The following is an 11,851-nucleotide window of genomic DNA, read 5'->3' as shown; positions in this document are numbered from 1 at the left end:
CGCTCCGCTGGCACTGCCGCCGCTCACCGTCCTCCATCAGCCTCGCCGTCGGACGAGTCCGGCATTAACGCCTTCTCCTATGCGCATTTTCATTGAGTTTAAAACACCGAGGCCTGCTTCTGCTTCTTTTTTTCCCTTTAAATACCCCCCTCAGCGGTAATATAACGCACCCTTCTCCTCCTCCCCCCGGCCTTTTAACGTTAGCTAGCTCCCAATTATGTTTATGGTCGCTTTTGTTTTAGCCGGCCCCTTTTGTGTGCTTCACCCCCACAAATGTTGACCTCCTTGCTCTGACAAAGCAATGAAGTGATGTCTTATGCCACACACACCTCTTAACTTGTGTCCGTTGTTATTTTTGAGGGGATATACGGACCCTGGCATCTCGAAACCGGGTACGTTTCAGCCGTTGGTGTCCTTACCGTCACCGTGAAACGCCCCCCCCCCCCCCCCCCTCATAGAAAGACGACCTATCCCCCGCTTCAGTTGATCGCTTTTATTCATTTCGTGCCTATCAGAGAGCTTAAATCTATCAGTTTTGCTTTTAAAAAATAAGTTCATGGTATTTATTCAAGCCCAGGGGCGTTTCCAGGATTTAGAAAAACAAAACAAAAAACAGGTAGCATATTGGGGGGGGGGGGCAGAAAAAATCTGAATCAGAAAAACGTTGAGAAAAACATGTTGGGTACCAATTTCAGGCTCATGGTGTGACATGAAAAATGGTGCTTAACCACAGATTGGGATTTATTTTAAATTTTTTTGTAAAGTGGCAACACAGTCAAAGGGTAGCAACTAACAGCAACCAGACACTGCTGACAATCAGCTGCATTCAGTAACTTCAAGAGGACAGATGCAACTGTGAGGCTTGAGATTGACATTTGAATGTGGTAAATGCATTAGAGGATTACCTTGCTACAAAGCATTTTGCCAAATTGCAGTATTTGCTCGTTGTCCGTTGCTTTGTCACTGATGGTTTGTTGCTATTGGACATTCCCATCTCTGGTCAGTCACCTCTACCTTAGAATGTCCACTTCGCACCACCCCGTCTAAATCACTGGATATGGTTTTCATTTGCCATGTTGCTGCCAGTTATGTTCTTTTTTTTTTCCCCCTTTCTTTTTTGGGCACCCCCTGGTGCATGCCCGCCAATTTCATAACTTTTAATGCAACATAATTACATGAAAAAGTAAGGGCTTGAATAGAGGTGGATATAGAATAGAAAATTAGCTTCACTGTGCACTGTGAAAACCCATCAGCTGGTATTCTCCTGACATCACTGATGATCAGAAATGGAGGGAAAGTTTACTGAGATCATTTGAAGGCAGCTAGCTCGGACTCTTTCTTTGATGCTTTTTAGATGAAGAAAAGAAAAGAAGCATAGGGCCTCTGCAGGACTTCATGTTACTGTAATTTGACTCGCGCTATCGGCCTTACTCCTTATCCTTTTGACTCCTTGGGGTGAACACTCATGGGTTTTTAACGCAAATGTATTCATGCAAGTAATGCAAAACTTACATCACTAGCTTTACTGCGTGTAACTTTTAACATGAATTTAATCTAAAAGGTCATTATTATTATCAGTTTGGTTTTTTTTAAATGGTTTAAAACCTCCCAAGGTGAGCTCAAGTTATCAGCTGAATCATCTGAAGTTCGGCAAGCACTGGGCAGCACTTTCATGAAATACCAGCTATTGCCACTAGATGAAGCATTGTAGGAAATTCTTAATTATAAAGATTTCCTGGCAAAAGCACAGGCAAGTTTCTTGAGGAAATGGAGACTAGAGGTACAAAGAATTGCCAAAAGTAAAAAGAACAAAACATTTTAAGTTGCCCAGAGGTAAAATGATGCCCCCTGGTGGTAAGGTTTTAGATAACTTACAAAACGTAACATAGCATAGGAAAAGTAGATTTATTTGTTTAAAATCTGCAAAAGAATATGTAAATAATTTTCAGTCGGGGCTGAAGCCACCCCACGGCCCCCACTCTGGACACACCCCTGTTCCTGCGTTGTCTTTGTCGTTTGTAAACAAATGAGCAACAGAACCAGGGTAGTGTATTGATATTTATATTTTTCATCCACAAAGAGCTTTCTGTGTCTCAAACTACTACCACATTATCCAGTAAAGAAGAGGAGAGAGTATGACACAGAGCAGTGACAGGACCTCTAGTTTGTTTTAGAAATCTAGGCCAGTGGAGTCTACCTAATGACTGCTCTGTCTGTAACCCCTAGCAGATGATTGGGTGAATGTCTCATTATATTCTTAACAGGGGCCTTATACATGTGTAATCTGCTGCACTGTAAGCTTTGACAAATGTCTTTTCATCAGCTTTCACTCTGCACAATTTTAACCCTCGCCCACACCCAGCTTTTGATTTAGATTAAGTACATTTTGCTGTCCCCAAGTCTACCCAACTATCAGACATTGTGGAAACTTGCAACCTATTAATATTTGCACGTTCATTTATTGCTTTAGGGCCCACGATGTCCAGCGAAGTGCAGAGACCAGACGACAGCCCCAGCACAAGCGGGGGAAGCTCGGATATTGAGCAACGGGAATCGGTACCTGCTGAACAGGAGCGAGAGCAAGCACAGCCCAAAAAGAAGGAGACTAAGATCTCGAGTAAAACCGCTGCTAAACTTTCAACTAGTGCCAAGAGGTAAGAAAAGAAGAGAGGGCTTGAATCTGGCTTTGAGAGCCGAGCGTTTACACAGGAGTTGTTTGTTAAACTGAAGGCCTCTCCCCCTTCTTGTGCCCCAGGGGTGTGAAGTAATATAAAAAGACTGCAGTCCCACAGGCATTGTCATTTCAAACATCCACGCGATTCAGTGTGCCGCTTAACCCACAGAAAGGAAGAAACTCACCCAGCTCTGCGCTGAGGTGTCACTGCTGTCATTTATAAAGAGAGATTCTCGTTCCAGCCTGTTTGTTCGACTGGATGCGCCTCGTGCTCCACAGCCTACACCACCACCAACACTTACCTCCAACCAGTCTTCGCACTTATTCCCAAAAAAGACAGCCGATGAGAGAATTATGCAACCACTTGGCTTAGGCCACTGAGTCTTTTTATAACAGAGACTGACATTATGAACATCTCTGGGGGGGTTTTGTAAGCAGAAAAAGCCAAAACATGGGCGGACTTCAGCGTTGTTTTTGTGCAGCAGTGCCTGAATCCCAATTTTCTGGTTATCTGTAGCAAATGATCAAAGCTGTCTAATTTATCCTCGTGCTTAATAAACAGATAATAGGAGTACTTAATCTGGTTATATTTGCGATCTAACACTTGAAATCTGCACTGTTATAAACTGTAAGTAGTTTTACTTTTACCCAAGCAAGCATGACTGATTTGCATATATTTAAGGCAACTATCAACAATTGTCCAAAACCGCAACTTCTGTTCACTTCTCAGTTTCTTTTTTTCTTGGTGGTGTGGCTGATGTGGAAGCTGCTGGCCAATAATTGACTTGTTTTAAACAGGAGGGTGGAAAGAAATCACACCAACGGACTAGTCTAAAAGTAAGAAAACATTTGGCAATCAAAGCTGAGCACAAGCTAATGGACAAAATTACATGCTCTCCATAGACGTATTGCATTTTTATTATGAGCTATTTGAAACAGTTAATTGTATTCTTAAGAAACCAAATCATATTTTTAATATCACTAAAATGTGTGGCACAAATTAGTAATTACTTCTTTCCTCGCGCGGATGTGCCGAATAAGGCTGCACTTGGCAATAACCAGTAGTATCACTGCAGGAGCGGAAGGAGAGGAGGTTAATGTGCACCTACTATTGTAGCACTGTCCACCCTCCATAATGCACGTGTGGCCCAAGTGGGTGGATGCTGGAAGTTAGACTATTTCTAACTTCCAGCATGAAGAGACTTTTACATGCTGACATACAATTATGGCTGAAAAGAAAAGTGGGTGGATATTAGGTGAAAGTGAAAAGGTGGAATTACATCATGACATATTTTGGCTCTTTGCTTCCTTACCTTCTTCACAGTTCTACTAACTCCTTCAGCCTGTTTTTAGATGTTTAAAATGTTGCACCTGCCTGTCCTCCACTCTTCATCATGCCAAACAACACACAGCAGCTTTCCACTGACAAAGCAAGCGTCTCTCCAAGTACAATCTTATTACTCTGTAACTCAAAAATCAATCAAACTGTCAGAAATATCCTTCTGTTTTCTCCCATGATGCTGATAAATCAGTGTAACCGCTTCCCACACACACACAAGCATGAGCTTGTCATGTCAATGTTGGTTGTTTGTGGAGCTTCTGAATGAAACTATAGTGAAGCATGTTCAGTTTAGTATGACTCTCATGAAAATGATCATATTAAAGCATCAATAATTATATCATCATCAGTGTGGAGAACTGTATTGCAAAGCCACACTGTTATTACACATATTACATGTCAGCAGGTTAAATATCAGGGCTGACATACAGCCAGTCATTGTCTATATGAACCTATTGCAGAACTTTCCACCTAACTTGAGGGGAAGTTCACATCTTCCCCTGACAGGGAGGGTGAGGAGCACCGCAGCCCCGATTAGTGGTGGGCACGATTGTAAAATCACAGAAAACTGTTCCCTGGTGTTGGCATTTAATAAAATAAAGACAATTAATATAAACAGTTAGTATTTTAGGTGCAGACTATCGAGGGCAGCAATGTCTAATTGCGTAGTCGACCACAGGCGTGGACACTTGATTATGATTTAAGCAGACTCGACATCAGTACTGTAGTATCATATTGAGTTTTTAGAATCTCATTTATAAGCCATTTAATAGGGGAAAAAAAGGTGTTTTCTAGTTGAGTAAACGGAATCCTAATTACAAGAAAAACTTTCTTTTAGGGGAAAGGCCAGAACCTCTTTGGAGGTCGTCTGCATCTCTTTTTCCGTTAGAGATTTGGGTTAAAGGCAACCACACCTCTTTGAAAGCTTTTGTATCACTGAATAAATGCACCAAGGAAATCTCCACTCTTTCAGATGAATTTTAATTTGCAAATCTTTCTTTTGCAGGATTCAAAAAGAGCTTGCGGAAATAACACTAGACCCACCTCCCAACTGCAGGTAAGGAGATGTTACACATTCGGAGCATTGCTGTAATGACTCATAACCCTGAGTGTAGATGGTAAAGCTGATATGGGCAGCAGCAGCAATGTGCTGTTTTCATGGCTTTTCTCTGGGAAAAAAAAAAGGAGATGTAATGCAGTTGTGTTTTTGTAACTCACCGCATACTGCTGCTGTTTGTTTGTATTTTTTGTTTGGTGTATTCGAGTGACTTAAGGCCACTGTGGAGTTGTTGCTGCTGCTGCATAATGCATGCTGCCTTTTTTTTTCTTTAGATGACAGTATTCTGGTCCTCTGAAATGGTGGAAAACAAGTGTGCGGTGTGACTTTAAAACCTGTTTCGATTCTCGTGTGGGTCCCCCCCCCCCCCCAGCTCGCTGCGCTGGGGATTTACCACAGACAATGGTTATTATGTGCCACTGTCGCGGCTCTGAGCCCTTTGAGGAAGAGATACGGTCGCGAGCGAGCGGCAGGCCACATGTGCATCGGTCTCTGCGGACATGACAAAAGGCATACCTTTGGGAGGAAGCCAGCTTTTATTAACCCAAACTACACAAAGTGACACTGTCATTGATTGTGCCTGTGTTTATTACTGCACAATAATTACTCTCTGAATCAGCACTCGACTGCAAATTAAGAAAGAAAATGGACGCCAGTGTTTGTTGACACTTGTGGGAGATGCTGATGTTTTCTGACCACTGTGATTGGCTATATCCGTTCAGGCACCTGCTTAAAATGATTAAGGAAAACCGCTTTGTGTGACTCATCTGGCAATTTGAAATTACTACACCCTAGACGGCCTTGTTTATTGCATGAATTAATCACCCCTGCTGGGTCTCATCAGAAGCCCACCATCATTAACGATAAACATTGAGCTAACCTTTTCATTTCAGCTCACGGCTCGGTTTTGTTATTGTACCGGGGGCTAAAAGAGATGTTGTTTTTTTTCCTCGAGGTCTCTAATCTATTTCACCCCCACCCCCCTCCGTCTTAAAACTAGGTTGGCTCACATGAAGGATTTAGCTTGAGGACACAGCTAAGTCATTTGAAAGTAAAATAATCGCTAGCGGAAATTTCACAGTCATCGTCTTAGTGGGGGAACTAGTTGCCTGGGAAACAATTAAGCTTCTTCAAGATAATCCTGTGTGTGTGTGTGTGTGTGTGTGTGTGTGTGTGTGTGTGTGTGTGTGTGTTGCCTTTCTGTATTTAAGATGACACCAAAAACCTAATAGTGTGTTTTTTGTTGTTTTTTTTTTTTCACGTCTGATGTAGTGAACTAGATTAGCCCTGTGTTAACAATGACGGGGGGGTCAGGTGCATCAGAAAAGCAGACGATCACAGCACAGTTTATATTCTCGCACGACTGAGCACCCAGCCGCTGCGTTTATGTCGTCATCATTTGTATGCCACACACTCATCGCTCCTCCTGGCCAGGTTAGCCTGAGAGGTTATTCAATTCATTCCCCCCGCGACAAATGGAGGCACAGACTGTTGCCCCCCCCTTTCATGAGGCAGATAGAGACTTGTGTCAAAGAGATTCACTTTTGTACTTTCAGTAAATGCAGCGTTGGTGGCCATCAACTCAGGAACCATCCAGATTATTCCTCCATTTGTGTCAACGGTCAGAGAGAATTTCTCTTTTTCTATCGTACAGCTAAAAATCTGCAGTCTCCTTTGTTTCACCGACAGTCTTTTCACCTTCAGGGCAGTGGAAGGGATCCCGCAGCTTTGCTGCCTGCAAAATGGAGAGCCCGTCTTTGCATATTTAGCCTTCCTTTTTTTTTAAACATGCACAGCAGCTTTAATCTTAAGTCCTAAAAAGTTCAATTAATAGTACCTCATTGAGTAGGGCCTATGCTGTAGTGTATTTGAGGTGGTCTGGGCATCTGATCAGGATGGCCTCCCTTAAAGGGTTTTCCAGGCATGTCTAAGTGAGAGGACACTTCGGGGTAAACCTAGAACTCACTGGACACATTATATCTTTTGCCTGCACTGGAACCACTTCAGGATTCCCCCATGAGGAATTGGAAAGCAGTGCTAGGGAGGGCGAATACCATGGAATTTGGAATACCATGTTTAGTTGGAGTAGAAAATCAACAGATGGATGAAGAGTTTTTTTTGCTTTCCATGTTTCTGGTGCTGTGTGTGCAGAAAACTGTGAAAAATATTCCCACCTGATTCTCCTGAAATTATCGAGTTCATGTGTAAAAATGGCTCATCAGTGAAGATGTGTGCTAAGAGTCCAAATTTACCTTTCACATCTTGGGAGGTGTTGAAGATCTAATTTAGTGAAGCATCTATGGCAGGAGGTTCCCACTAGATAAATATAATAAAACACCCACACATTTTCTTCATTCCACGTTCCTGTGATAACCCTCAAAATGTGTTGTTTAAATGAGCTGCCTGTCTTGATAAATCTCTCTTACTAATGTTTCCTGTCTTTCTCTGGCTGTAGAGAGGCTGCAATATTAATGCTTAAGTTGTTTTAAAACCAAAAAATCAATTCCTATGCAGTGTGAACAAAACTGTCATACCTTCAGTGCAATGTCACCACTTGGAAATCGCAAGCCGGTATTTAAATGTGTCTCCAAGCTTTATCTCACCCTCGGCTTTGTGACAGTCTGCTTGTCACCTTGGCAGTTGTCATGCATCAAACGAACAGGAACATGTTGAAAGCCCAAGAGGATTTGACATGGCAATTATTCTCACTGTCATACACTTCAAGTATATTGTACAGGCAGCTTGTGCTTTTACACCTATTGAAGCGTATAAAGCAGCTTTTGCGACGAATTGTTTTTTTGTTTGTTTTTTTTGGGGGGGGGGAGGGGGTCCCTCTCTTTCCATCAACATGTGCAAATATTGCATTGATCTTACTAGGATGAAGTTTTGATTAGATGGGCTTAAAGCGAAGCATGAAAGGCTTATCACTAATACCAGATTTTCAAAGCCACAGAGATTCAAATGTATGCTGCCATCATCTGAAAGTGTTGCACATCTTCAGACAGTTAATCAGGTTTACAAAGGCTGCTGACCCACTGAAGGCATTTTATTTTTCATAAGCCCTTTACTCTCCAGTAACAATACAGATTATTTTCCCCATTATTTGATTCTTTAAAACGGCAAGAAAAGGTCTCATCATTTCCTAAATCCCCCTGTAGCACACATTTCGTGTGATGTGCAAAAGGTACCACTAATATTCTGGTGCATTTAGTGCTTAATCAGATTTTAATCTCAATTGTGATTCTGGCTTCCAACGATTATGCAAGCAAAATAATTGGTATAAAGTGATTACCGACTTGATTTCACTTTAATTGAGTGAAAAGGTGTGTCATGAATCAAGCGCACACCTCTCCCTTACAGCGGTGTGTTTTTGCTGCTCCCTGAAAGCCCAGATTCATTTGCTGTTTGGCTAAGCTGAAGCCAAGGTGAGTAATGTGGGATTTATACTTCAGCTTTAAACCCTTCAGAAATCCTCCATCGTAGCCAAATAACATCCGTCCGACTGTGATTTGTGATTGGCCTGTTCGGTACCGTAGTGTCCTCCAGCACACTTCTTCTGCAGCTGCCATTTTTTTTCTTTTTAAAATCCGCTAAGAGAATTTATAAACTCAAGGAAAGATATTCCACCCCCAGCTAGTGTTTTGGCACAGAAAATCCAGAACAACACAGGCGTTGTGATGGTTACATCGTAGGCTCTGCATTAGGCTCGAGGCGGGGATTATACTGCGGCGCGAGCGTGGACAGCTGCACCCACCACGGACGAGTAGTCATTTGTGTTGCGCTCCTTCTAAGGCTGTAAGGACGCATGTGGAGTTGGTCAATCGTCGTCGTAGTGTAGACTCCACGGGACTACACTACGACGAGTCATAAAAAATGGGCAGGTGTGCAGACATCTGCAGAAATCACTGCACTTGCCATCTGACAAAATTTACATCATGTGAGCCCAAGCACACACTAGCATACTCATGAACATGGAAATTATAGCCAAGTGAAGCATTTGTCAACAAGATCCAAGTAGTAAAGTTTTTGCAGTTGAACCCTTGGAAGGACTGTCGTCTGCCTGCAGCTGTCTTTGTTTCTGGATCTTTCGGCGTCTCTTACCCAGTCCACTTTTGGTAGTACACGATACTTAGCTTGGCTTCAGCTTGTTGTCACTCTTTTCCCCCAAGGCACTCAAGCCCATTGCTGCCTTAGGCTCTGTTCGCCCTCATCTGCTCCCACAGTGGAGACAGGCTGGCAGGGATCAGCATTTGCCCTTGCAATAGGGGATTTTCTGTGAAAAACACCCACTAGTCAACTCCCTTTTAGGACAAACCTGTGTCCTCCACGCCTGCCTCCTTTTTTTTCTTTTTTCTTCAATTGAATTATATTTTAACGTTCAAGGAAACATACAGTAGAAACATGTGTTTTTAACATGAAATAACTGCATGTCTTTTAAGCTAATGAGAAGGTGATCATTATTTTGCTTATGATCAGCAGCTTTACTAGTGAGTGGGTTAGGGCTGCCACGATTTGTCGACTAGTCACGATTACGTCGACTATCAAAATCGTCGACGACTGATTTAATAGTCGACGTGTCGTTTGAAGCTTTGTAAGATCGCAAAAGACGCAGGAATAATAGCAGGATTTAAGAGTGTAATAACGGACTGAAACAGAAGATGGCAGCACAGCATGTACAAGGATGCCAGCTGCCGTTAAACCCCGAAGAAGAAGAAGCAGCTGTGTCCCAGAATTCATAGCGCGGCCCAGCTTAGTTTCCAACAATGGCGGTAGCTAGTTAGTTTTAATATTACTCTTATTATTCTTTCTGGGTCACAAAATAAACGTTTAACATATTTTCAGGCGAGGATGTAGCTGTGTAAGCCTCAAATATCGGCTCAGTTTATCAGGACACCACATATTTTCAAAAGCGCTCCGACGTTTCGGAGACCTCTGTTACCCACTAGCTCGATAGCTAGCCGGGGGCTAGGTCACTAGCGCAGTGAGAACACCGGACTCCCGGCAAATTGTTTTCAAACCCACCACCGTCTTTCGCGACTCAGGTTAAATATATATGAGTCACTTAGATAAATTAAAAATGTTGTTGTTTGGCTTTTTTTTTTTTTTTTTTTTTTCTGTTCCTGAGTAAATCGGTTTGGCTGAGATTAAAGTTATAGTTTTTACACAGCTGAATAAACGTCATGCAGACAGCTGATTATCAGAAGTGTGAGATGCTGGAGAATATACTCCGGTGTCCTGTTATATTTTAGATAGCAAGGAGTTTATTAAACTTTACCGAAACAATCTGCAAATTTCATTAAAATTGAATAAACTATCATCTTGTCTTTATTTTTAGTTAGCACCTTAAAAGCTTAAAGCTGTAAGCTAATGATAGTTATATAAGAGCAGATGCTGCTGGTGCAATAAGCTGTAGTTTTACGTCCAGTGGATGATGATCTGATTAGTCGACTAATCGCATAAATAATCGGTGACTAGTCGACTATCAAAATAATCGTTTGTGGCAGCCCTAGAGTGGGTGTCACGTGTCCTGCTTCCTGCACGCTCAGTCCAGGTAATTACCTCATCCAAACCACAGAGTATTTTCAGCAGTGCAAACTCATCTGAGGCAGGCTATTTCCTGCTTTGTGAAAAAATGGCAAATGTGGAAAATATCCTGACTTAATTCTCCATAAACTGTCCGAAATTCATGTGCGAAAATGGCTTTTGGCACAAAACACAGAAAATATAGGAATCCCCACAATCTTAAGAAGTGAAAACCAATGAATACCTGTCATTTTCAATGGACTGTGTGACTAAGAACTAAAAAGCGTGAATTGTTTTCCATCTCTGCCTGAATATTACAAGTTTGAGCTACAGCTAAAGACGTTAAAACATAATGCCCGTCCAAGGCTGCAGGAACAAAGTGGAATCATTTTTATCAGCTTTATCTGCTAAATCCCTTTTCATCATCATCCCCCATCTTCCTCTTCTGCTCTGTTTCTTTAAAATACTCTGGCCAAAAACACTCTGTTCTGCTTCTCAGCTTATTCCCTGACCGATCCCTTCTTCATTTCTATCAAATCATGAGTTGTTACTACTCAGCACAACAACATTTCAAAGAAAAATCCAACCGGGGTCCAAAACCTGCTGGTCTGGACACTGTGCCATTTCATCTCACAGTCAGTCAAACAAAAACTTCCATTACACCCTCGGAGGAGTGATAGCCAAATAATGCTCAGCTGCTTGAAACGTTAATATTAAAAGCCAGCTTTTTGTGTTAGCTCATCCACACTCAGAAACAGCTGCTATTGTTCAGCAATCACGGCTGAATAATCCGTTGCTGAAGAGCTAGACATACCAATTTCTCCTCCTGAAGCAAATCGAATAGATTAAAAGCAGGGCAGCCACAACCTACGGTGCACTTTGAGTAACAAGTTCAGCTCTCTTTTCTGTCAGGACGCATTCAGGGAAATGTAGGAAACCACTAACTGAAGTAGATAAGGTTGAGGGAAGCTTAATTAAAAAGTAGTTTAAAACAGAACAGCTTCTGTGCCGATTTTGCCGATTATAAACTAAGAGCACTTAAACAGTGTAAAAACACCCACAGTTAGTACACATTAGTACTGTTTAGTAATTATTCTTTTAACCAGATTTCTTAAAATGTTCTTGCTGCTTAAGTATCAGTTTAACAGTATGTCTGTGTTTATGCAGTACATCATAAAAGACGTCATAAAAGCAAAATCTAGGAAACCATTTGTTAACCAGACAGCGGGCTAGGTTAGAGACTGAGAGCCACTGCCAG

General features: G+C 42.0%; 1 protein-coding gene across 1 annotated transcript in view; it reads left to right on the top strand.

Annotated features, from left to right (window-relative positions):
* ube2e2 (ubiquitin-conjugating enzyme E2E 2) overlaps positions 1–11,851 on the top strand; it is a 36,002-nt gene that overhangs the window by 404 nt on the left and 23,747 nt on the right. The window contains exons 2-3 of the mRNA XM_004568523.5: positions 2,471–2,654; positions 5,020–5,070. Of these exons, the coding sequence (XP_004568580.1) occupies positions 2,479–2,654; positions 5,020–5,070 (227 nt within the window). The 5' untranslated portion in view covers positions 2,471–2,478. The remainder of the gene's footprint in view (positions 1–2,470; positions 2,655–5,019; positions 5,071–11,851) is intronic.

Source organism: Maylandia zebra, linkage group LG11, assembly GCF_041146795.1.
Source record: "Maylandia zebra isolate NMK-2024a linkage group LG11, Mzebra_GT3a, whole genome shotgun sequence".
NCBI classification, from domain to species: Eukaryota; Metazoa; Chordata; class Actinopteri; order Cichliformes; family Cichlidae; genus Maylandia; species Maylandia zebra.
The sequence above is the reverse complement of the archived record's forward strand: the minus strand, read 5'-3'. Positions and strand labels throughout refer to the sequence as shown.